The sequence below is a fragment of the Lissotriton helveticus genome, chromosome 7 (genome assembly GCF_964261635.1).
Source record: "Lissotriton helveticus chromosome 7, aLisHel1.1, whole genome shotgun sequence".
Taxonomy (NCBI): Eukaryota; Metazoa; Chordata; class Amphibia; order Caudata; family Salamandridae; genus Lissotriton; species Lissotriton helveticus.
The window spans coordinates 1,738,276,652-1,738,304,160 of record NC_136068.1 but is presented as its reverse complement, the minus strand read 5'-3'; the positions used below and the strand labels follow the sequence as shown (position 1 = coordinate 1,738,304,160).

General features: G+C 48.5%; 1 protein-coding gene across 1 annotated transcript in view; it reads right to left on the bottom strand.

Moving 5' to 3' along the window:
• The window catches only part of LOC144770725 (lens fiber membrane intrinsic protein-like), a 62,838-nt gene extending 36,010 nt beyond the window's left edge, over positions 1 to 26,828 (bottom strand). Inside the window, exons 1-2 of the mRNA XM_078655459.1 lie at positions 26,708 to 26,828; positions 11,050 to 11,273 (exon numbers count right to left, since the gene is read on the bottom strand). Of these exons, the coding sequence (XP_078511585.1) occupies positions 11,050 to 11,218 (169 nt within the window). The 5' untranslated portion in view covers positions 11,219 to 11,273; positions 26,708 to 26,828. The remainder of the gene's footprint in view (positions 1 to 11,049; positions 11,274 to 26,707) is intronic.
• Positions 26,829 to 27,509: the final 681 nt, after the last annotated feature.

Sequence of the window (27,509 nt, the reverse complement as noted above, 5' to 3'; positions counted from 1 at the left end):
GAGGAAGGCATTTCCATAATGAAGTGATAAAGCAGATTTGTGCAGCATTCAAAATCACGCAAAAACTGCACTGTGCATATCGCCCAGAGGCTTCTGAAGTGGTAGAACAGCTGAATGGCACTATCAAATCAAGATTGGGGAAAATGTGTGAATTCACTCAAATGCAATGGCCAGATGCTTTGCCCCTTGTGTTGATGGGACTTAGAAGTATTCCAGACCGGAACACGGGCTTGAGTCCCCATGAGACACTGATGGGAAGAGCAATGCGGCAAGCATGGGTGCCAGGATACAAACTGATAAGCATATCTGATGATTTGGTACTAGAATACTGCAAAGAACTGGCTTACCAAGTGCATTCTATCTCTCACCAGGTTGGGGAAGACGCTGTCGCCAGGCCAACGACTCCAGCACATGACCTGAACCCAGGTGATTGGGTCGTAATAAAGAAACATACTCGGAAAAGTTGCCTTGCACCAAGGTGGGGAAAGCCACGACAAGTAATTCTGGTTACCACCACAGCTGTGAAGTGTGCAGGAGTACCTCGCTGGATCCATGCCAGCCATACGAAGAAAGTGACTGAACCTGAAGAAACTGAGGCTGAAGGTTGTGCAGCTGAGAGGTCCCAAGATATCGGTCCTGAAGTAGCTGAAGAAGAACAACCGAGCTCCAGTCAAGATGATTGGATCCCAATAGTCGACCTGACTATAGATCCTGTAAGAACAAGAAGACAAACATATTTAGATAGACAGTGGGATAATGAGGACGAGACAGGTGTAGAGGAAGATACTCAGATCATCGAAATCCAAATCAAATCTGGTTATGAGGAGGACCAGGTAGGGAAAGAACAGGTAATTGACACTCCTCCAAGAACTCCTGAGCCAGAAGAGGGACAGATAGAAATTAGGGCAGAGGTTCAAGCGGAAGAAAATCAAAAGTTCAAAGTGCTTGAACAGGACCAGACAGGAATAGACAATTGTGTTCAGGTAGAAGAAAACGATACAGAACAAAGCCAAATCCAGCATACACCTGAACAAGGCCATTTTAGGGATCAGGCAGAATAAACCGATATAAGACCTGGACCTAGTCAGTTAGGGAGAAACACTGAAGACGAACTTGAAACAAATGTGCCACAACAAAACGAAAATAAAAGAGTGTTTGAAGAAAGCCAAGACACAGTGCCAGTTAAAAGACTCAGAAAAGGAGACGTGGTACCTAGATTTGTAAAATGATTGAGACTGCGACTAAAGACAGTAAACGAAGAACCTGAGCAGATAAATGAAGTCTCAAGTCAAACTGACCGGCTGTGATTATAACAAAGAGAAGAAGTGCCTGTATAAAGAAACTGAATAACAAATATCAGAGTCCTGAATGGACTTACTTTGTATTGGAAGAATTTGAAAATCTGAAAATAAGTGACGAAAGTGATGAAGAATTGATTTCTGACCAGACTGACGAAGAAACGAAACCGACCTGAGAGTTGCGCGAAGTAAGCAAGCTGTGCAGAGTTACAAAGAGGGGTTAAAAGCTTCTTTTGAGTCAAAATGTCTGATTCCTCTGTGAATGGGAGACCGAGACAAGATTGTTTTAAAACATGCTGCAAAGTATGTTTATGTAGTCTAGCAATAGTACTGATACTTTGGATAGGACTAACAATAGCTATTCCTTCTATGATGAGTATAGACCCAAACATGTACCCTACTAATAAATTGCCAAAAGACACTGAATAATTGCAGACTAGAAATACACCACAAAGAGTAGATGCACCAGAAAAGGTACTTAGCTGTAAGCAAACAAAATTAGACTTAGAAGCACCAGATGAGGAAGGACTACATTATAATAAGATCAAGAATAAAACTCATCTAAATGTTTTCGCAAAACTGTTAGTACATTATGTAGAAGCTATGGAAATAGACGACCGTTATGTCTGTATGAAGCTGCCTACTTCAGTAGCTGAAAGTGTGACGTACCACCACTTGCCACTAACCTATGGAATTTCTTGTAGTATTCTAACTAGCTTGTTTTATAGAAGAGGACCATTACAGTATTAATATTCAAACTTTGACGTGATATTTTCTGAACTTCCTGTGCGAAGAAACCTGAACCCTGTACATACGAAAAGAGATGTAGCCAAATACATGAGTGAATATTTTCTAACTGTAGGTAAAATAAATATAGATGACACACACAAAGATAACTTGACCTGACCCAGGACACCCCCATGCCGCACGGCCCACCAGCTGTAGGCGCGGCTCTCCCCCCAGCGCCACAGGTCCATCCCTGACCTCAGGTGCCCCCTCGCTGCTGCTCGCTCTTTTCGCCCGTTTTTTCCCGCTTTTTTGCCCCTCTGTGCCCAGTTTTCAGTGCTCTGTATTTCTACTGTTCATTTACTGTTTAGTGCTTCTTTTTTGTAAAGTAGTGTTATTGCGCCTTGTATTTTTGTCACTGTTCCCCTGGTGTGATCCCCCCTCCGCTCCCTGCCGCTGCTCCCTCGTGGCCCCGCCCCTTTTTCTTTTCTGTCAACCCCATTGGCCCCCCCCGCTCCCGCCTCCCAGCTGCTCCTCCCTCCCACTTCGCCTTAAATGGAACCTGCGCATATGCGCAGCATTCACGCGCAGCGGACACGCCGATTGTGCGCCGAAGGCGCGCCAAAGGCAAGCCCGTCTGCACCCGTCCGCGCCTGGACCACGCCCAGCGCCAGGACCCCTGGCCCCCGACGATGCCAGCCCACACGACGGACCTACGACGCCGCCATCCTCAATGCTCTCAAACCCGACCAGAACCCCACATGCTACCGAGCCACCCCGAAACGCACCCACGGACCCTTCAGCTGCCAAGCCTGCAAATTCACCTGCCTCCGGACCTGCACCGCACCCAAAAGACCAGGCACCAGCAACAACCACCTCAAGTGCATCCTGCTCAACACCCGCTCCGTCCACAGACACGCCGTCGAACTCTGGAACCTGCTCGACACAACATCACCAGATGTCGCCTTCCTCACGGAAACCTGGATGAACGCCTCCTCAGCGCCCGACATTGCCATAGCCATCCCGGACGGATACAAGATCACCCGGAGGGACCGCGTCAACCAGACCGGAGGAGGCATCGCCATCGCCCACAGGAACACCATCCGCATCACGACCGACTCCAACGACACCTTCACCGCCGCCGAGCACCTCCACTTCCAGATACACACCGACCCCAGGACCACCCTCAGAGGCACCCTCATCTACAGACCCCCGGGACCACGCACCCAATTCAGCGAAGACATCGCAGACTTCATCAGCCCGCACGCCCTCCCCTCCACTGACTACATCCTCCTAGGGGACCTCAACTTCCACCTGGAGAACACCAAGGACTGCAACACCACCACCCTGCTAGACAACCTCGCCAACCTCGGACTCAATCAACTGGTGAACACCCCCACCCACTATGCCGGCAACACGCTTGATCCCGTCTTCTCCTCCAGCAAGCACATCTCCTTCAGCCACTCCACCGGACTTCATTGGACGGATCACAGCTGCGTCCACTTCAGCTTCAGAAGAACCACGACCCACCACCACCCGCAACAGGTTCCTCGCAGGAGCTGGAGCAAGATCACCGCCGACCAGCTCACCACCTCCCTCAGCCTGAACCCTCCCGCACGCGCAACGGACCCCAAAGAAGCAGCCCGCACCTTCACACAGTGGCTCACCAACTGCGCCGATGACCTCGCTCCACTGAAGAACCCTCCCAGCAGACCCGGCAGCAAGAAAGCCTCCTGGTAAACCGACGAACTCAAAACATCCAAGAAAAACTGCCGCACCCTCGAAAAAGCCTGGCGCCACGACCAGACCACCAAAACATGACTGCCCTCAAGAACGCCACCCACAAACACCACCAGCTGATCCGCACCACCAAAAGGACAACATTCAAAGAACGACTGGACAACAACACCCACAACAGCAAGGAACTCTTCAGCATCGTCAAAGAGTTCTCCAACCCCAACGCCGGAAACAACGACATCACACCCTTGCAAGACCTCTGCGACCCACTCGCCACCTTCTTCCACCACAAGAACGCCGACATACACAACAGCTTCGGCGCACAGACCACGCACCCTACCACCGAACCAACGCCCCCCACCACCACCCTCTGCAACTGGACCCCGGTCAGCACCGAAGACACCACCCGCACGATGAACACCATCCACTCCGGATCACCAACCAACCCCTGACCCCACCACGTCTTCAACAAGGCCGACTCCATCATCGCACCCCAACTCCGGGACATCATCAACATCTCCTTCAACACCGTCACCGTCCCGGAGAGCTGGAAGCACGCCGAGCTCAGCACCCTCCTGAAGAAACCAACAGCGGACCCCACAGACCTCAAGAACTTTCGCCCCATCTCGCTCCTCCCTTTTCCTGCCAAAGTCATCGAGAAGACCATCAACAGCTCACTGCCTTCCTCGAGATAAACGGATCCCTCGACCCTTTGCAGTCCGGCTTCCGAGCCAACCACAGCACCGAGACCGCCCTCATCGCAGCCACTGACGACCTCAGATCCCTGCTCGACAACGGTAAAACAGCAGCCCTCATCCTCCTGGACCTATCTGCGGCATTCGACACTGTCTGCCACCGCACCCTAGTACAGCGCCTCAGCAACATCGGTATCCAAGGGAAGGCTCTGGAGTGGATCATCTCGTTCCTCGCCGGAAGAACCCAGAGAGTCCGCCTCCCCCCGTTCAGATCCAAGGCCACCGAAGTCATCTGCGGCGTACCACAAGGATCCTCACTCAGCCCCACCCCCTTCAACGTCTACATGAGCCCCCTCGCAGCCATCGCACGCCAACACAACCTCAACATCATCTCCTACGCCAACGACACCCAGCTGATCCTCTCCCTCACCAATGACCCCGCCACCGCCAGAGCCAGCCTACACGAAGGGATGAAAGACGTCGCAGAGTGGATGAAGAACAGCCGCCTGAAAACGAACTCAGACAAGACGGAAGTCCTCATCCTGGGATCATCGCCCTCCGCCTGGGACGACTCCTGGTGGCCTCCTGCCCTGGGCACCACCCCCAAGCCAACGGACCACGCACAAAACCTGGGCTTCATCCTGGACTCCTCCATCACGATGAACAGACAAGTCAACGCAGTGTCGTCATCGTGCTTCAACACCCTGCGCATGCTCCGTAAGATCTTCTGATGGATCCCCACCGAAACCAGGAAGACAGTAACCCAGGCACTCGTCACCAGCCGACTGGACTACGGGACCACCCTCTACGCGGGAACCACTGCCAAACTACAGAAAAGACTCCAATGCATACAGAACGCCTCCGCACGACTCATTCTGGACATCCCTCGCCACAGCCACATCTCGACCCACCTGAGAGACCTGCACTGGCTCCCCGTCAACAAGTGGATCACGTTCAGACTCCTCACCCACGCACGCAAGGCTCTCCAAGACATGGGCACGAAGTACCTCAACAGCCGCCTCACTTTCTACACACCCACCCGCCAGCTACGATCGGCCAGCCTCGCCCTCGCCGCCGTACCACGTATCCGCAGAGCCACCGCTGGAGGAAGATCCTTCTCCTACCTGGTGGCCAAGACATGGAACTCCCTCCCCATCCACCTACGGCTGACCCAGGACCACCTCTCCTTCAGGAAACAACTCAAACCTGGCTTTCCGAGCAGTAACGGACCTTGAGACTCTACTGGGTGAGTAGCGGGCTATACAAATTGCTGATTGATTGATTGATTCATTGATTCATTACACGAAAAAGAGAAAATGTTTCTAAATATGGTAGGGAAAAGAAGAGAAAGTTTCCAAAAGAAAGCAAAAGACAAAAAACAGGAAAACCCCTAAATGGGCTGAAAGCATAGGGAGTACCTCAAATGGTGAGGCTAATGCTGCTATGTTGCTGGATTTCGAAAAGAAGGGGAAACTTTGTCTTCAAAGAGAAAGAACTAGTTATTATAACAATATATTCATTGGTTCCAGTGAATGCGAACACAATTACAAGGTAATTGGGGGTTGGGGTTTCAAAGATGGGTCAAAGCCTGTGTTTCCTGGAATTTATTATATATGTGGGAACAAGGCCTATTTCAAATTGCCCGACCATTGGTACGGGAGCTGTTACTTTGGTATTGTCTTCCCAAAGATATATCATGTGGGGAAAATCACTGGAAGCAATGAAAGAACTAATGAATTAGTACGTAGTAAAAGAGAAAGTGTGGGTGAAATAGTAGGTGATATTTTTAGTGTATTGATACCTACAGTGGGAGTGGCTCTGAACACACACAGTGGTAGATCGGTTATCGACTGACACTGCTGGAGGTTTCCTGATGGTCAATACCGAATTGGTAGCGGTCAGATCTATGGTTTTACAAAATCGTCTTGCCCTTGACACGTTATTGGCAAAAGAGGGCGGAGTCTGTAGAATGTTGAAAGCGCAACATTGTTGCACTTACATACCTGACAAAAGTGTGGAAATTAAAGGGCATGTGGGAAACATTACAAATTTGGAAAAAGAGCTTAAACCACTTGAGGTTGACAGTGCCTGGAAGAGACTTACTGATGGTCTCTCTGCTTTAGGTAGTTGGTTTTCTACCCTAGGAAAGAGTCTTGTGAGTAAAATACTGATGCCAATAGCGGGAATAGGTCTATTAGTGTTTATAATAATAATTTGCTGCAAATGTCGAAAACACAAAAAGAAATATACTGTGAACAAACGAGGAGTGAAAAGAAATGTTGATGAGCTCAAATTAGAAGAATTGAATAATCAGATTTACAAAAGGGTGAAAAATTCTCACCCTAATAAAGATACTGAGAAAAAATTAAACAGAAAGTTTGAAGAGATTGAACTGGGTGAGATGTGAGAAGTTGGCATCTGGTTCCATTAATTGTGATGATATAAAATATCATCAAAGAGGGGATTGATGGAGCAAGGATTCGCATGTAAAGCGCCTTGCTTGTATTCAAGAACCTCAAATAACCCTAATTAATTAATCAATCTTTTTGTCTTTTTAATTTACCCCTTATTCTGACATTTTGGGTGTCCGAGAGACTCTTGCTTATGTGTTTACTAATCCTAATACGCTTGCTACCAAAGATGGCTGCTGTTACACGGGAATTTCTACTGCACATGCGTCGGTAATACCCATGTGACGTGACGTACTCGCAGTTCTGGTGGGAAACTGTTTGCACTTGCGCATTAGAACTAAAATGGCTGCTTTGTGTTTTCACATGCCTGAAGCTTGCATTGCTGCTTTTAATATGCTGTTCGTTCTGCATTAATCCTAATGCTATAGTTATTATAAAGTAATGGGTACGGAGTAGAGATTCATGGTATACAGTGCATTCATTTTTTCTGTATTCTAAAACTGTTTCTTTTCCATTTCATGGTACATTACGAAATATGGCCTGCTGTCCCTTGCCGTACTCCATTTTCTTGAAACTGAGTCTGCGAGAAATCCGCGAGTCTACACAGCAATGACCTTTGGAACTTTACCAAGTGGCAGTCCCAGCCAAGATGCGCCTGGAAAGAAGCTCCCTCACCTAGTCGAAGAAGCTGAATTGTACCGATAAAATTACATTGTATGCAAAGTTAAATTCACCATTGTTATGTGAGAAGCATGTGTCATGGGAACCCAAAATTCGATGGGCGGGTATGAAAATTCTAATGAGGGGCTTAGAAAAGCTCAAATCCTAGGTGGTGTGATGACCTGTCCTTTTTCTTGTCCAATCGAAATTGGGGATCCTTACACTTGCAACATTTGGGGGGTGGAACACTGACCTGAAAAACAGTATAACTTGCCTAGGTTAGCTAGAGAAATTGTCCGACTTGTCCGAATAGCTGACCTGTCACTGATCCAACGCACTCAATAGCTGATTGAAAACAGAGGTGCTGCGGAGCACTCTGTCCGACATACTCATAGACTCAATCGGGGTTTTGGGAACCTTAAGTGCTTGCGAAGCACTTTGATGGGAATTCGATAACCCAATCAGGGTTTTGACTGATAGCTGCAGAGAGGGTGTAGCTCAGGTGTTGCAACTGAACTGCGGGTGCTGGTCTCAACTTTGGTGATCCTGCCCTGATCCTAATCTGGTTTTCCTGTCCTGGGTTCTATTCTGCACCTGCTGGCCTACTGGCAACTGCATTCCTTGGGGTTCCTCCCGTCCTTAACTGACCCGTGGCCAGGGTTGGTCTCCACACCGTTCTAGGTAAATATAAATCTGTGAGGGAAACCTACTAGCGTCCTTTCCTTTCCTTACTTGAAATAGCTAAAGTCTTAATTTCACATTGTTCCTTTTTCTTACCCTCCCTGTTCTGACAAATAATAAAGTCATACATTTTAGCTGTTCTTATTAGTATGTTCCATTTTTACCTATCCTTTGAGCAAATTGTGACATACAGTTCATGAAATATAGATGTTCCCTTTTTTTTTACCCTCCTTTAGCCGAATTAAAGTGGTTGCTCTGAATTATTAGTGTGTTCCATTGTTTACCTTCCCTAATTTTGTTCCTTTTCCTTATTCACCTTTCTAGTGGTACTCAAACTATGACATTCTAGAATGTTCCTTATTTTTCCGTCCTTTAGAAACGCCATATCAAATCTAATTTCTGAAGTTTCTTATTAGCATGTTCCCTGTTCTTACCTTCCCTTTAGATTTCTAAATGGTTGGCATAATCTATTTTCTGCATGGTTATACGATTTTCATGATTTTGGTAATTGATAGTTTGCTTGCTGTAAACTTCATGCTTTCTAATATTGATGAAGACTAGATAAATGTTTTCAAAACTTCCTGAGTCTGTGGTTATTATAAAGAGTGCAAATGTTATAAATGGTTATTTTAGACTGCTTATCTTTGCAGCTAGCTCCCTGATCCAGTGTGATCATAGGTGCCAAAGGACAAGAATTGGTAAGACCAAGGTATAGGAATTAGTTAGTATTCTGGATTACTGGTAGTAGAGTGTAGGTAACCCGATTAAATTAGTAACGGTGAATTAAATTTATGGGCCCAAGTGTGCATGTTGGTAACATTATAGTCGGGTGACCTGCGCGCTCTATCACTGGAATACTCCTGGCAGTCTTTCTGAAGGTTGGAAGCTTCTGGGTTGCTTTCCTCTTGAGATGGTTTCAGAGAAGAAGAGTTGTCCACAACACATGGAAGTCCTCCTTGCAGCGCCCTCACGAACATCCTGCCATTGAAGTCACCAAGCAACAACCAAGATGTCTCTAACCCTCCTTGAACGCAAGCCATCAATGAGGTCTTTTGTCTTCCCTTGCAGTAGGGCGACCAGTTAACTCCAGACTGTATGAGACCCTTGGCATTTGAATACCTTCTGCTAGTTGTTGCTTTGGTGCCCTCCAGGTGAACGACCTTGCCAGTGATGCTTTGTTTAAGGAAGACTCAGGATTGTCCTCACTTTGAGTCTATCATTATAGTATGTATTTTTTGTGATTATCTTCATTCTCTTGTAGAGTGACACATAAGACAATCCATACGTACCACATGATCATTCTCATACACCTAGCACAGCCTGCTCCATGTGTAAGCCACGCTTGGTGACTGCCCACTGTGCCAACATCATGAAGTGCCATTGTGGCTACAAGAGGAGACCTGCCCACACTTTTGGAAGGAGCTAGAATATCTCTTGATCCTTCTGGAGTGGCCCAGTCCTTGTGTTTGCTCTGATAAACAGACTGTCGCAGGAACTGCATGCTATTTCGGTTTTTTTTTTTTTCAATACCATACCTTCCATACCTTGGAACTTCGAGAGGAATGCCCCATGAAATCTAAGGCTTGTTGCTCTGAAAATATAACCTAACGTGTATTTTAAAGCACATGTTCTCCTGGCATTTCTTAGGGCAGTGTAGCAGATGTGCACTACTTCCGAAGTCTCAATGGTACTAATTCTATCAACCTCAAAAGGATGAACTGCTGAGTGAAGCCACTGGGGGGCGAACCTGTGACAGTGAGGTCAAGCAGTAGCATAACAATGACCCCAACAGTCCCCGCGGTGCAGGTGGCCCTGAGTCCCTGGTGCCCCATATGTCAATATGTACGGCCCCAGGCTTCAGAAACCCTGACTGGGCCCGGAGCGTGGGGGGGTCCCTACATGTACTTTGCAGGGGGGGGGCCTAAAGTTTCGTTACGCCACTGCCTGGGACCCCCTAAAAAGACATTAAATAAATTATAGACAATGCAGATCTCAGCTGCCCGAATCTTGACAATGTCCCCAGACCCTATTCTGCACGACAAGGCCTCAAGGCTCTTCATTGCCTCCCAGTGGTAGAGTGGATTAAATTCAAATCTCTCTGCATCGCCCACAGGGACCTCATGGAAAGAGGGCAACTGATCACCGGGTCTGGTGGCTCAGTGGACTAATGCGTCCATTGCAGGGGCCTGTGTTCGACCTCATGGGCACAGGTTCAAATCCTGGCGGGTCCACTCAGCCTTTCATCCATCTGAGGCCGATAAAATGAGTACCATTGAGTTGGGTAACAATAAACATCTGTTATTCAGCGCCAAGACACCTACGGGTAATCGTGCACTTTACAAATACACCTGTTATGTTATCTCTCGATCTCTGACTCCCCAAATCTTCCAGGACATACTCTGCATTCCTCTAATGTGTTTTTCGGCAAGATCCCTTTGATTAAAAGATCCAGATGAGGAGGTCGATCCTTTTGCCACAATGCAGTTAAATTGTGGAATACCCTTCCCATCTCCCTGAGATCCATCACAAATGAACTATGCTTCCGCAAGTCACTTAAAACGTGGTTATTCCAGAACACCGTCCTCTGATTCCTGGTAGAGTTGACTCTGCACTAGCAGCACTGGGATGCCTACGGGTAGCTATGCGCTATATAAGTGCTAATAGAATAGAAGAATTCCTACCTATAAATTCCCATCACAAGAGGTACTGACCTCCCTCTCAGTTGGCTTTCTCCACAGAGAGGCCCAGAATCAAAAAGGTGGAGAGAATGAACTGCCCTCTCCCTCTTGAAGCTCTGGCTTGAGGCTTAAGGGTTGATGCATTGAGAGTACCATTGCTTACCTGTGCCTGCCGTCACATCAAAACACCCTCCATTAGTACAAAGATGCCAGAGACCCCAGTGTGCAAGCTGATTGTAATTGATCATCCAGAAATCAGTCACAAGGGAGATCAGTGTCAAGGCGATGCTGCAGGAGGTGAAGAAGATCCCCAGTATTCTGGAACACGACATCCTCCGGCGTGAAGTCACTGCCTCTCACTACCAACTATCTGCGCAGACCTAAAAGCTGTGAACATGAAAACAAGAGATTAGGGGTACAGCAGATTTGCTATAACACTATCTTCCATTCCCACCTTTCATCCACCAATAGAAGACACCAGAGGTCATATTACCTGTGATCAACTCACATCCAGACCTTGCAGACCCCTTTCTCACCAACCAAAATGCCCTGTATTATGAACTGGATTGCATCGAAGCGCGGTGCAAAAGGCCACGTTGGAAGCACTCCCAGAATATCTGACTCAGCAATATCCATGAATTAGGATTCTTCCTGCAAATACTTATGAATGCTCCAAATGCAAAGACAGATGTCTGCAAAAGATGGCAGACTCTTGTGTCTGGATCTCCAATCTAAACCAGCCCCAGAAAGAGTCACATTGCAAAAGGGAAAGGGGAGAGCAGGCTGGTGTCAGTGGGACTGATAACTAGTCATCCCTGATCACAGTTGACATTCATGATGGGCCTCATGGAGAGTTTGAGTGAACGGTCAATGACTGACATGGGCAGCGGGTACTCATTCAGTGATTTGACACAAATGGAGTGGTCCCAAACCATTGATAAATTACCTGCCAATCACAAACAAGAGAGGGATGTCGCTTTGCTTCTCCATTTTTCTAGCGATTCGCAACGAATGACATTGTTGACCTTGTGATTCGCAAACACATTTGCAACTCTCTATGTGAGGGTGAGAAGATATGATACGTAGGGCCCCAGATCTCCTGTCACGTGGTCAAAAACTCTAGAGCAAGCCAAACGCAAGGTATCCCTGAAAACTGTTTTTAGTTAAAAGCCAGAGTCTATGTTTTAATTAGAAAATGTACATGTTCTCGGTTCACAATCTCTGCTCCTCAGTTCTGAGCCTTCAATTCCAAGGTGCTTGGTTGAGGTTTCCGCCAGCTATGTTACTCTTAATTCGTAAAATGCGCCTACTCAGAGCACTTTACCTAGATTTACCCCGGGATCATAAGGCTCCCAGAGTCAATTCAGCTTGCAATCTCGGTTTACACAGTCTGGAAGATATTGTTGTGGTCACTGGATTTGCTATCCCAGTATCAGTGGCAATAGTCAGGACCTGCAAAAAGGTTTCAAATTCCCATATACAAGACACCCAGATCAGGTTCAGAGAAGCAGCCTGGTAACTACCCTCACAAAAATGGCTGCCGAGTAAAGAAAGTCAGACAAGAACACCAAACTATAACCTCTATTTTAAAAAGTTGAAAACATCCATTAATTTTAAGTGAATTAACACAAAACAACATGCTTCAATGATGATGCGGTCTATTTAGGTAGATATTTCCGCATAAAAAGTAGAGTTTAAAAAAAAAATTCAATAAAAAAAACATGCACTTCCACAGAAGTGGAATAATAATGCTAAATGTCACAGTAAGTGAACAGAAAACAAGAAGTAAATTCAAATATTAGTAAAGCACTTCGCGGGAGGATACCCTATAATGTGCATGTACTGCATGTTATGAAAGCATGCACATGTGGAAAAGGGGTTCCTCCCAGTACCTATGTGGGAGGAAGTGCAGTGAGAGGCAGGGCTGGGGCGCCAGGAGGTCTTGGCCAGGCACGCTAGAGGGAACTAGAAGCACTTTCAGCTTTCAATACTGAAGCAGATACAACTCAGACGGTGGCAGTGCGTTGAGCTTCTGGATCCAGGGAGGGTGGCAGCCTCGGGAATGTGCAAAAGAAACAGTGATATGAGATTTGCAGAGTGAGGGACATGACAGGCCATTCTGCTGGTTAAACTTTGGAGACAGATGGCACAAGGAGGGCAGATGTGGTGCACTGGATTGCAGAGTAGTGTTGGGGGAGGTTGGTGGTGAGAGTGTGGTTTTTGGAGAAGTGTACCAGGCACACACCAGTGTGGGAAGGCCAAAGTAGAGCTCAGTTGACATCATGCAATGAGCCTTCTTCGCCTGGCTTTGTAACAGTGTGAAGAATGTAATCCTGAAGGGTAACAACAGGAGGCAGATTTGGAGAGGGCTGGATATGCTCAGTACAACGTTTCCCCTGTTTCTGTGAGTAAGGGCTTGGGAGTGCTCACTATGAATACTGTGTTCAGCCGTGGGATGGAAGGTGCACACCTCCTGTGTGTCGGGTATTTCATATGTAAGTATAGATTAGTGTACAGTGGCACAGGTAGTGTTGTAGGGTTGAGCTGCAGTAGTTGATGGAAGATCACACAGCCGCAACATGGGCAGTCCAGCTGTGGAGGTGCCAGTGGTTTGTCTGTACCAACTGAACCTTCATTCAGAGGGGCCCAGGTAGAACCAGAATCATTAAAGTTCAGAGGTACATTTGGAAGGTCAAAGTTCAAGGCTGCAGGAAGATCTAGTAGACAGGGTATGGGAGTCCTGTTGGATCCTTACCAACAAGTAGGGGCACTGCTAGTTCAGTAGAGGTTTAGAGCCTACGGACAGAATTACAACCAGAGACCCACCAAAATAAGTGAATGCATCAGGTCCACTCTTTCTCAAGTCATGCTTCACCGCCTAGTTTTCTAGATCCAGGCGGGCTGATTTCTGTACTTTTATATCTGAGCGACATCTGGTTTGTTGCTTGACTTCATGCCTGGTTCCTTAACTGTACCCGAAGTGAACAAGAGAGCTACTGGTACTCCAAGTGGACATCTGTAGAGTTCCTTATTACAGGAATGCATCACTTCCAGGAGTGATGAGTGTATGCTTGGAGTGCAAGTGTATGCACATAAGAAAGTGTAGAGTACTCTTTCAGTCCCCATGTTTGTGGCTACAATACTGAGTTGTGCAAACACCATATTCTGACCTTGCAGGGGTTCTGTTAAGCTCAGTTAGGAGAGCGACAACCCCAGGCACAACCTGTGAGTGTCTCTGATCCCTGCAAAGAGGCCACAACAAGCAGTAGATATTTCTGGCTGCCTTATACTGAAAAGTAGTTCACAAATCAGTACTATGCGCTTGGCTGCCTCCCTGTTGTTAACGTTACACCGTAGCAAAGAGTTGATAAATCTTGCCCAAAGGATTTATTGACGAGCCTTTTAAATAGCACTCTGACTAGTATTCACTAATATATACAGCAGTATATGCCAACCAGTGTAGCACCATGACCGGTGTACATCATTGGTACACTGCCATATAGAGTGTACTTCTATTGATACAGGACCCTGGAAAGTATATATCAAGTCAGACAGCCCTGTGCACATTATTGGCAAGAGTTACAATTCCATGAACCATATATACTCACTAATAGAGCACCTCAGACATATGCAATACTCAGACATCTCACCATATTAGTCAAAGCGCAGAATTATGACAACACCGTCAATGAAGCTGCCTTCAGAACACCCTTCAAGACAATCAAGCACTACTCCCTGATAGCCCCTCTAATCTAACACCCCACATACAAGTACAATGCTTTCAACCAAAACCTCAGTTAAACAAAAACAGAGAACCTGACAGCTAGTCAAATATACTAGCATGTCTCACTTCTGACACCCACCCCTGCGCAGTGCATCGCACTTCGGTCAGCCTTCACACCCCAGTCTCTTGCAGATATTGCTCACTTCTTCAACTCGCTCAAAATCACTTCCTATGAAGATGATGCCTTACCCTTCTCCTTCTTCTAAGCCTTCTCAGAGAGCAGCTCTCATCTCAAATTACTGCTATTGATGCCTCCCTCTCTCAAGACCACTTTACAAAAAGCACTCAATACAGGAATGATCCTCCCACACCCAAAGAAACCTACGCTAGAGTTTGAAAGACTCGCCCGCTAGAGATCCATGGATCACCTTCCCGTTATCAATAATAATATTGAAAAAGCAGGATACACACAGTTCCAAGTTGACATCAGTGTCAACCGTCTCTTGCATGACGACCTATCTAGCTTCGGATCTCACTGCTGTAGAGCACCAGCTACCCTAAGATTTATCAACAGCACCCTCCCGACCACAGATAAAGATGACCCTCAGATCCTGATGTTGTTGGAACACCTTTAAACCCATCGATTATTCCATTCTTATCTACACCCTGACGTCTTGAGTGGGATATACTTGTAATATTCTTCACTGCTCCTTGTGATACCTATCCAGCTGGTACCAGCTTATTCACAAGGGTACCTCTAGGTCCCTGAAGATCCCTAGCAACTATGGAGCATCCCAGGATTCCATCCATGACCTCTGCCCTCTTCAACCTCTGTATGGAGCCCCTTTGGATGCTATTCTCAAATCACCACCTACAAATGCATCAAAGGACTGAAGACACGCAACTCTTTTTTTTTTTTTTTTTTTGGGTTAAAGACTTTTATTCAAACGTACAAGTCAGTACACTGCTATTCAGCCAACAACCCGGAGGGAGGCAGCATCTGAGTGATCCGTCTGAGCACAATGTTCAGACAATTTTCATACATATTCGTACATGACTTCCAATATGCCTACGTGTAGTATTAATGAGATAAGAAAAACCTGGAAAACAAACATGTGAAACGAAATCAACAAAGTTCCGTGCTGTGGTACATCTGGACACATCATATGCGCATTTTCTCGTCGTTGTCAGTGAAGCATATCTGGGAGGCCACAATGAGAGAAGGGGCAGGATCGAGAAGTCGGGAGGGGGGGGGGGGGGGGGGGGGGGACCAGAGCCATGTCACCGGGCAAGGCGCAATCATTTCTACACCAGCAATTATGCCCCTACGAGCAGCTCACCAGTCAGGTCTCAGCACACAAGCACCGCAACATAGCAAGCAATTTCCCACGATTCAGCTACAGTCTAACAGAGCATTGCAAGTCCATCACCCGTTCCTCACTAACCCTCCCCGTCTCCAACATTCAACCAAGCCGTCAATGGCTGCCAAATATCAGCAGGTCTAGATCTTAGCGGCAGGAGTTCCCCATACGTAGTTAACTGATCCCGGCAATACAAGGCAGAATTAATCCAGCCCTTCACCTCTGGAGCAGTCTTTTGTTTCCAATGTAGTGCAATCTGTCTCTTTGCCAGGAGGAGCAACATAGCCGCCAATTTACGTGAGGCGCGGGGTACATCAGCCACCAGTCCCAGCAGAGCCACCAATGGACCAGGAGGCAACTGTTCCCCCAATATTCTCCCCAGCTTCTCAAACACTTCTATCCAGTAGCGCTGCACTGGAGGACACGTCCACGTAATGTGGAAGAAGGTCGCATCCGCAGCACCACAGCGCCAGCACTGGGACTCAGACAGCAACCCCATTTTGAAGAGCTGCGCAGGCGTGCGATAAGTCCTGTGCAGAAAATTAAAATGTATAAGTCGCAGCCTATAGTTGGGCGATAGGTTTTCCAATTGGCTGCAGCAGAACGTCCATTGTTTATCCGTGATGGGTAGTTCCATGTCCGTTTCCCACTGCAGTTTCGACCCTGGCGTTGTCCATGGCGCCGTGTTTTGCGTTGTCCTATAGATCCTAGTAATCAGCTTATTCGGGGACTTGTTCGCCAGCACCTCCTCTAGCGCTAAGAGCGAGGGCGGGGCAGCAGGGAACATCGGGTACCGTGCCTTGCAGGCCGCTCTAAGTTGATAATAAAGGAGCAATTCGGTTGCTGTCGGCTTGTCCGAGGCACACATGTCGCCCAGCGCCAGAAACGTGTCGTCTGGGTATAGGTCACTAGCGACAAGAAGCCCGCAGTTGCGCGCTCTCTCAGTTATCGCCGGGTCCTGCAGAGGGCCCAGTAAGGGGTTTCCGCCCAGCGGCATAGACGGCGCGTAAAGTTCAGCGATGTTCGCCCGTTTTGCTATGTTTCGCCACGCCCACCGAACCGTCTCCACGGTGTTTACATCCTCCGGCGAACGTTTATAAGTTTGGTAGACTGTTGTGTTCAGAGGAATGGGTGCCGAAACGTCCTCCTCAATCGCCACATGGGGCTGATACGGGATCGGGTGTTGCCAGAAATGCAGATACTGGGCCTGAGCGCAGTACGCATACAGCTCAATGTCCGGGGCCGCCAGGCCACCTTGCCGAAAAGGAAGCGTCAATACCTTCCATTGCACCCTCGGTTGCTTTCCCGCCCATACCAGATCCAAAAGCGCAGATCGCACTCGTTTGAAAAAGGGTAGGGTCAGCGGCAGGGGTATATTCGCAAACAGGTACAGCAATTTAGGCAGCACAACCATTTTGGTTATGGCTATGCGGCCCGTCATCGATAGCGGCAAAGTGACCCACCTCCTCACCTTTGTCTCGAGCCAGTCCATTGCCGTGCCATAGTTCAGGAGCCATAATTCTTGGATCGTGCGGCTTATGCGGACACCTAAATAGGTCACGTCTTCCACTACCCAGGTGATTGGAAACTCAGTAGAACATTCCGCCGTTCCATCTGTTAATGGCAGCATCGAGGATTTGGCCCAATTTATTGTGATGCCAGTCAAACCCCCATACCGTACCAGTTCCCTCATGAGGGGATCAAAATTGTCCGCCGGGTTCCGCATAAAGATTGTTATGTCGTCCGCATATAGGGACACCAACAGTCCCCTGGAAGTGAAGCCAATACTCCGCTGAGCGTGGTGCTGTCTGAGTCTCGCCGCCAGCGGTTCCGTTGCAATGGCGAACAGCAACGGCGACAATGGGCAGCCCTGCCTGGTCCCTCTAGTGATGGTTATAGGTCGCGAGACCTTGCCGTTGACCTTCACTCGTGCCATAGGACAGTTGTAGAGGATGCCTATTTTCTGTATAAATAATTTACTGAAGCCCATCCTAACGAACAGAGCTTGTAGGAACTTCCATTCGAGGGAGTCAAATGCCTTGGTGGCATCCAGCAAGGCGGCAGTGGCTTGGACCCCGGGGTCGAGGTAGTGGAGCAGTCCAAAGAGTGTGCGCAAGTTGTGCGAGGTAGACCTGCCCGCCACAAATCCAGACTGATCAGAGAGCGCTATCTGGGGTATCATCGGTGTCAGTCGTTCTGCCAGCAGTTTAGCATAGATTTTTGCGTCTAGATTGATCAACGAGAGTGGCCTGTAGGAATCCGGATTCGCAGGATCTTTATTCGGCTTTAGGAGCGTTATTATCATGGCCTCACGGAGTGTGGGGGGAAGACACCCAGTTTCGATTGCTTCCATGTACACCCTATGTAACCTCGGGACAACGATGTCAGCGTATTCCTTGTAGAAGGACGCCGTTAGGCCGTCGGGTCCTGGTGCTTTGCCAGAAGGCATGGCAGCTATTGTCCTACGTATGTCGTCTTGCGTCAATGGTAAGTCCATATATTCCCGTGCACCGTTGTTGAACCATGCCAGTGCAACAGTGTCTAGGTAGTCAGCTATCATCCCATCTGTCGGATGAATCTTGGAGGTGTATAGGTTCTCGTAGTAGTCGGCCATAGTGTGTAATATATCGTCAGGAGTTCTGACTGCCTCGCCAGCCTCAGTGACCAGTTCCAAAATACAGTCCGCACCTCTGGGCTTACTAAGCATCGCGGCCAGCGTCCTGCCAGGACGATCGCCCTCACCGTATCTCCGGGCCTGAGCGTATTTATGCAAGTACTTCACCTCCCTATCAGCCTCCTCCTGATACTGCGTCAATTTAGTCCTGAACGCCGCTCTGCTCCCGGCAGTGGGCGACCCAACCATCTCAACCTCAAGAGCTGCCAATTCTCGCTCTAGAGCATTCAATGTGGACCTGATGGATCGGAGTATACCCGTTTTCAGGGCCATGCAATGCCCCCTAGTTACTACCTTACAGGCTTCCCAAAGCGTGCCAGGCGATTCCACAGTACCTTCATTTAAATCAAAGAATTCTTCTAGTTTCTCTCGTAGCTCTTCCTTGAACACCTGATCAAGCAAGGCTTGTGACGGGAAACGCCAGCTGAACGGCTGGGCATATTGGGCGGGGGTGGCCAGCGATACACTCACGGGCGCGTGGTCCGACAGCGATCTGGGGAAGTGCAATGCAGTCAATACCGAAGTATGCATATCCCTGGAGAGCAGCCAGTAATCTAGCCTCGACCAAGCGGCCCTATGAGCCGACATGCAAGTGCCCGCCCGCGTGTGGGGGTTCAGTTGCCTCCAGGAGTCCACCAGGGACGCTTCCATGATAATGCCCCGTAATGCCTCAGCTGCTTTCGGGTGATGCTCGCGGGCAGCACCCTGGCGATCTAGTGTGTCAGATAGCACCACATTGAAATCACCTGACCATAGGATCGCAGCATCGCTAAATGGACGCATTTTTCCCCACAGATCCTCATAAAAGTCGGGATTGTCATCATTTGGGCCATATACATTCACAAGCAGCGTCTTCATTCCGCACAGCATTCCCAATATCAAGATGTATCTCCCTTCCCCATCCCTCAGCACCTGTTGTGTCACCCAATGCAGGCCCCTGCGGACCAAAATCGCCACCCCTCTTGCATAACTCGAGTACGGGGCATGCACCACTTCTCCCCAGCGCGCGTGTTTTAGTTGTGGGGCATCCCTGGAATCTAGATGTGTTTCCTGCAGCATGCAAATATCAATATGTTTCCTCAGCAAATAGGCATGCACCATTCTCGCCTTCCGCCTGTCATTCATACCACGGACATTCCAGGACAAGCATGTGATGGACTTCAACTCGGGGCGGCCCGTCGAGCTATCGGGCACTGCAGTCTCTGAGCTCGCTACAGGGGCCATCACGATTTCAACGCATCAATGGGCAAGCGGACAGTGAAGGAGTGAGAGACAGGGAGTATACAGCTTTGATGCCCCAACCACCTGGGCCGTCGTGTAGACGGCCTCGACAGCAGCCATACCCAGTACTTCACATAATTGTAAACGACCACAGGAAAAGAGATGTTTAGTGACGTATTCACCACAGATTTCTCACAGCGTAATGGAACCAACACAGCAAAACGAACCCTCAATCCACCCTCCCCACCCGCTCCAACCCCCCAATTAGGTCGTGCATTCACCCCTCCCCGTAACAGCCCAACAGAACCAAAGAACATCAGCATAGTATGCTCAAAACAAGAAGTGGGAGACATCCCTTGGGGTGCGCAGGTTTATGCCTTCTAACCCTGTACTCTTGACAGGGCGATCGAGCGCATCCCGACTCTGTACGCTACAGGGCCCACCGAGCCCCGGACCATGTAAAGCATCAATGATTCAAAAAGCACTGTCTGGAGCACGCAGTATTGAACACAGTACATTCACAGTTAAGCAGTGAGTGCCCCAACCGGTTGCGTACCACGCCACATCCTCCCCCCTAACATACAAGCCCCAGTGGCAGCGCACCCAACAATACAGGACATTATTCAATATCACTTAGCTGGTCAGTGTCCCTGCGGTTGTCGGCCTCCGAACGTCCCTTCATGTCTCTAGCGAGCTGGTTGGCATATTTTAATGCCGCTTTTGCGTCCGTGAAAAATGTGGGTTTACCCGGACCTTGCACCCTCAGTTTGGCCGGGTAAATCAGAGAGTATTTCGTGCCTGTTTGCTGGAAAGCTTTCTTAGCGGGCAAAAATTCTCGACGCGCATTTTGCACCTGAAGAGTGAAATCCGGATACATGGCAATGTGATTTCCCTTGTACTGCAAATCCGCAACATTGCGCGCCAGCCTCAGGATTGTGTCTCTGTCTCTATAGTTCAGCACACGTGCAAGAATCGTTCTAGGCGCAGCTCCAGGCTTGGGCACCGGGCCTAGTGAGCGGTGTGCCCTCTCCACCAGAAACATGGGGGAGAGATGCTCCCCAAACAGGTCTTTCATCATTTGCTCCACATATTGTTCCATATTCGCAATGTCCGTCGTTTCTGCAACGTCTGTGACGCGCACGTTGTTCCTTCTGGACCTCGCTTCCAAATCCTCATTCTTCATTTGGATCAGGGAGAGTATTTTGTCCATACCACGTAATTTCTTATCCAGGTCTGACTGACATTCCTCCGTGTCCGTCACGCGCGTCTCCAGCACCCCGATGACACCATCTTGTTTGTCCATTCTCCTGGACATTCCGTCCATCCGTGCAGCCAGTGCGTCCATTTTGTCATCTATGCCTTTCAGGCTCGTTTTCAAGTCCTGAAACATTGCCTTGACGTCGTCTGCCGGCATCGCTGGTTGGGCCGACCCCGAAGGCTCCTGATCTAGTGGTTCCTGGCCCTGTGTTTTCTTCGTCGATCTATTGAACATTATCTTGGGCTGCCGGGTGTCTGGTTTGCCCATGGCTGTGACGGGCCAGGAGTCCGCGGGGAGCTCTCCGCCACTCGGCGCCTAATGTATGGACAGCAGCGTCCTCGCGTTAGCCCAGCGCAGCAAGCGCCAAAAATACTCAGCAGGGTGACTCTGTGCCACAGTCAGCGGATGTAATCGGCTAGTTGGGGCAGAAGTGCGGAAAGTCTTTCAGCCGCAAGGCCCCGCAGCGCAGACGTCCATACAGTGCAGCAAGGACCCCCCAGCAGGGAGTGATGAACTGTCGGCGCCCACTGCCAGAGGCGCGGTCCATCCGCGGGGACAAAATGGCGGCGTGCACACCTCCGCTCCCAATCAGTGCCCCACCAGGTAGTTCACACGGAGAAGGGGGCCGAAGGTGCCTCAGTCAGCAGATTCCCGGTCCGCGCAGCGGGGCCACACACACCCGGCAGACCACCAGCTCCTTACCTCCGCCAGAGCGTCTCCGCCCCGCCTTGCGTCCCGGGCTCACGGGCCGCGCCGCACTCGGTGTCAGGCGGCTTCTCTTCGCCAGTCAGGCGCCTGCACGCCAGCGGTCAGCCCACCGGTGCTAGCGGCTGTCTCCGCCTGCAGTCGCCGACGCCAGGCGGCCAGGAGCAGTGGGCGCATTCAGGGTCCCAGTCTTCGGCCACAGCTGCACAGTCAGCAAGCGCTACGCCGGGTCGCCTACCACTTCCGGTCGGCCAGTCTCTGCGCAAGTCCCCGGCCTCGCATGATGCCGCAGGCCTCTCAGCGCCAGCAGATCAGGGGGGCGATGTGCAGCGATACGTTGGGCGCAGCTCAAGCAGGCACCGCCAGATGTAGCGGAGTGTTCCGCGCCTGTCCGGGACCTCAGACCCGAGCCCCAGAGTCGGAGGAGAACGGATAAATGACGGATTAATTCACCCGATCGGCGGAGCTGCGCTTTCAGGCAGCCATTCCGCTCGGCAGTCAAGCCACGCCCCCGAAGACACGCAACTCTAAAGACACCCAACCGTTTACACACTGTCCGCACCACACTCAGATCTGACTGAAGCTCAACTTCCCCTAAAGAGAATACATACTATTTGCAAAAAGCAACAATAAACAAGTTGTCCATTATTCACTCTATAATAATGTCTGGGGCTCCAAAATATTAGTGTTCCATGAACTCCCCTTAAATGGCTGATCTTATTTCTTAAATATAGACAACAATCAATGGTCTTTCATCCATTTTGATCTAATTTCAGAATCCTAAAATGTGGGGTCCCTCGGGGATCTGTTTTATACCTGATAGTATTTAATATTTAGATGCACCCTTTGGCTCTGGTACTCCATCAGATGGAAGTGCATTTTTATGTTCTCAGATACTCAGCTCCTCTTCTGCCTCGCGTGGAAGAAATGTCATAAGAATGTTTCTGCTCCCTATAGAAAAGACTGCCTATTATTTACTCATGGATGTTTTAAAACTTTCTGAACCTCAATCAATCTAAAATGGGGCGTCTGCTAACTTCAGATCAACCATTTATATCAAACTTCTTAAATTGCCTCCGTGAAATGAGTCCATGTTCTCTGCTTGCTAAATCTGTTCATAATTAGAGCACTGACATCAATAATCTTAACCAACAAAAGTGTCCATTTTTGTGTCTGGCAGCTGTCAACTCTGAGGGCACTTCTCTCCTTTTATTGAAGATAATTTTCATATTCGAGTGATGACTTCTCTTATCCAATTTAGGCTAGATTAGGGTACTCATTTGCCTTTCTTCTCCTCAATCAACCATCCATCAATTGCACTTGGTTTTAGAATGCTGCACTGCCTTGCTTAGAGCCAGCAAATAAAAAATAAAACAATGTTCTGGAATTGTTTTAATTTTCATTAGCCGGCTCTGAGCCAGCTTGAGCAGGGAGGGGCTGGGTGAGGCACGGGAGGAGGAGTGCTGTGTGCAGTCCCTAAGTGTGCATATGTGTTTGGCTGGCAGTCTCAGGCTGACCAAAACACACATGCGCACTTAGGTATCTCCAGCCGGGCTTCATTGAACAGCCGGGTTGGAGAAACCCCCATGGACTCCCTGCCCTGAGCGGAGCATCTTTTCAGCCCGCTCAAGATGGGATGGGAGTCTGTGATGTATTAGTCCCATTGTATGCTGGGACAAGGAAGAGAAGAGGAAGCGTGACGTGGGAGGGTGCCGGCACCTTAAGATAAGTTGTTTTGTAGTTTATATTCGACCCCCCCACGCGTCCTCCCCCTGTGCTCCTCCTCCCGCATGCCCTAAACCCGCCCCACCGCGCTTTGTTTGTGACGGCCACCACTGCTAGAGGTGCTCATATTTCACTGGTATTATAGCTGATACATTAATTCCTATAGAGAATAGGAGTGTATAAATCATTGATAATAGTACAAAAAATACTTTATGAAAAGCACCAGATTTTCTCAGCAAAAGAATTCTCTCAGTACTTTACACGCTTTTCAGTCAACTATCAATCATTCGTTCAGTGAATGAAACCTGGTTCAGTGAATAAAACCAGTGACAGAGCTTTTTCTGTGGCTGGAGTAAAAATGTGGAACTTCCTACAAATTTATCTTCGGGCTAAAACAAATATTCAATTTTGAAGACTTCTAAACACTCATCTATACAACTGGTAGGTGTCTTCCTTGTGGACTGTGCGTTTACTTTAGCTCCAAGAAGCTTTGGGGATTAATGGTGAATGTTGTACTCTAAGAGTAACACATCAAAGATCATGCTCCATGGTCACTCGGGCTCAACGTTGGACCCTCTTAAGAGCTTCCCACAGGAACATTTATATTTAATATGTATTAGATTTTTATTTAAGTTATGTGTTGAATTATTGTTAAATTTATAGTAGCATTGTTGTTGTGGAACAATTCATCCATTCATTATTGAATGCATATAAAGATAAGCCACAGGGGGGCTAAAGTGCCGCCCATCGAGGTACCGGTGATCTGAAGATATAATTGTTACAAAGATGATATTTTGGTCATAAGGGAAGGCGATGAAATAGCACAAAATAGTTGCACTTTCAACATCTGAAGTGCACCATCTTACCTACAAAAGGTGTATGTTTAACGTGCATCATGCTGCACAGATCCAAATCAATACTTTAATTGTAGCTGACGTTGCCCTACACAGCACATGAGCCTCATACTACCACAGGGTCTCCTGTTTTAATTTAAAGAATTGGTCCACCATTTACATCACATGCTACACATGTAACCATCATACTGACACTACCTGTCCCACGCTTCACATTACATATGGTACATTCATACACAGTGCCTGCCTACAATCCCCAGGTTCCCTAACCTATTATACTCGTGTGACATTGAGGCGCCCGACAGCACAAGGAATTTTTTTTCTTCCTTCCAGGCTCCTCTTGCAAGTCAGGCGTGTATGGTAGATGCAGGGTTGGCATCGTTTAGGTAAAGAGTCCGGGTACAAAGTGTCCCTTTTTCTATGTATTTTAAAGGCACTATAGATACACGGACCACCAGGTGTGTTCAGACCCAAATGAAATAATGAGATGTGTCAATAACTTCAAGCTATTTTTATAAAGGGGACAGTCTTTATTGAGACCTTATTATTCTAGACATATATTTTGTTTGTATTGATTTTGAAGGCACCATAAATATAGGAACTCTGATGTGCTTTTAAACCTAATGGGCTCATAATACATACCAACAAATGCCAGAGTTAACTATAATAGTTGTTCATCTAAGGGATACAGGGTGAGGTTTATCTTATGCTATTTTAGAGACTTAACTCAACAGCCAGCACTGTGACTCCTATTGTATTTAATGTGTCCTAGTCAGTGCTTAATTTGAGTAGGTGATTTCCGGTGCTCAGCACCTGCACTTATTGTCAACACTGGCTCTTGTGACAGTTTGTCATGAGGTGGCGCTGTCTGAGATGACCACAACAGCTGTCAATTATTAATTCAATATACATTAACCCCCTGGCTGCGGCCGGAATTCCGCGCCTGTGTGGGACATTCCGATCGCGGGCGTGGTCATGACGGCTCCCGGCTGTCATCAGCACACGTCCACCGTAACTCATGACGGCCGGGAGCCGTCATCAGCACCGAACGGGTTAAAATGACGATTATCTGCCTCCCAAACCATTATTATAGCTTTGGGATCCTGGAATAGTCCAACTTGTAAAATTTACAGGAGTCTGATTGTTAGTAGTTGTGGTGTCACTATCACTAGCAGCATGGCAGGGGCAAGCTGCAGTGGCCTCCTCATGACAGCCCTGGCACCTATTTTTTTCTTACAAATTAAGCACTGACCCTAGTACAGCCAGCTAGTTGTCAAGCCTGCGCCTGTTATGTGTCATTCTTTGCCTTTGCTTATGTGGTGACAATAACTTTTTGCTGACACAAATCTCACTAACACTAGAGCCTTCCGCATTCATGCTAGGGGTCGCCATTTCTAGATGGCAGGCCATAGTTGTTACCTCGTATCCTATAGCCAGATCAGGGTGTTTTTGCATCACAGTTTGATCAGATGTGAGCGTGACCTGTCCCTGCTTCAGTCTTCGATTATCATGAGCACCACACAACCACCGTGAATATGTCACAACTCTTTGTATCTGTTCATATTTCCTTTTTCCTTGGGTTCCGAGGGAGGCTGACATAACTCAACTATAAGGTGGCCACACGATAAACATAACATGAATGTAAGTTCGCAGCCTCAGAGTGTGCATGCGTCATGCATCTTGAAGCGTTTCGGTGCATTTACATTCCACACATTGCGTCACATTCCAGGCAGCCTCTGGGGTGAGGCCCTGCATTGACACCGTGACCGGGGTCGTATCTTTCACGTCACCGGCCTGGGAAGATGCAAGGCGCGTTAGTGGGCTGACTCCGGCCGTCATTATGAGTGTACCCGAATCAGGAACACGTGTACGGTGTATTAGGGGTAATTACTGCACGCAGACCCATGTTTTTGCCCACGCCATTTCAGGAGGTAAAACAGACGGAATGTTTGGAGACAAAAACACCCATTCTGAGTTCGTGCAGCCCGGAACAAGGCGAAGCATGCTCTCTCTGTGTGATGCCCATTCCTAAGGCAAATGACATGACAATGTCGCTGCAGCTGGTAAATACAGCATCACACGGACCGGTATTCACCGGCTGCGGTATTACCGTATTACCGCACCAAATTTCCACACAACGCCCAGAGAGCCGGTCAGAAATGCGCACTGCTGTGGTGATCTTATGCCCCAGCGCTACACCCTGCTCCTTTCACAAACATCTAACTCACCCCTCCATTACCAAGCGCCTTAAGGCGCTTCTGTAGCCCTCATTCTCTCATGCAATATTCATTCGTTTTACCTCCGGGGGATTCAGCCGTCTGCGCCTCAGGCAGTCTTCTGAAGTCTGTGCCAAACTGCAGACAGAGCGAGAGGGGCGGAAATGCTCTGCTCGCCCCTTCTTGAAGTGTGAGCAAGCCCCTGACACCGGGTCTGGCCACTGAGGATGTGGCCGCTGACGCATGTCACACATGCGGGCCCCCGGCGCTGAGAAGCAGGAGATGAAGCCACCAGCAAGGGCCGCACGAAGAAGGCTTCAAAGAGAGGTCTGTAAAGCAAAAACAGGGCAGAAATCAGATGGGTGCGTGCGCATCTGGAGCTATGCGCTATGAGCCGGACCCCCTGCAAGGCCGGTAGGGCTGGGGTGTGTCAGTCAGGTACATGAGAGGCTGACAAGGCCCTGACTGTCCAAGGTGCCCCTGTGGCATTCTCATGGCGGTCCTCAGTCTAGGGACGGCTTTCAGGGTAGGTTTGGCTGCCCCGACCCACTGTACCCCACATGGCTGTGCCCCACAAAGACATGGCCTCCTGCAGAGTGGCGTTGACTTCCATATTTTTGGCAGAGCTGATTTTGGTGCACAGCTCAGCACAGAGCCTGCCACGTGGCTGAATCTGTTCTACTGGGCTTTCATCGTCACTAGTAGGTCGCAAAATCTCCTACGTGTAGTGCAGCACAAAATTTGTGTACTTCATTACCAGCACTTGCATCAAGGGAGTAGTCAGAAATGTAACATAACCCCCACTCGACAGCACATCTAGCCTCACACCAAGCCTCTAGTTAACAGTTCATCTGTAAATCTTTTCAGCCTTCCCTCCATCCATTC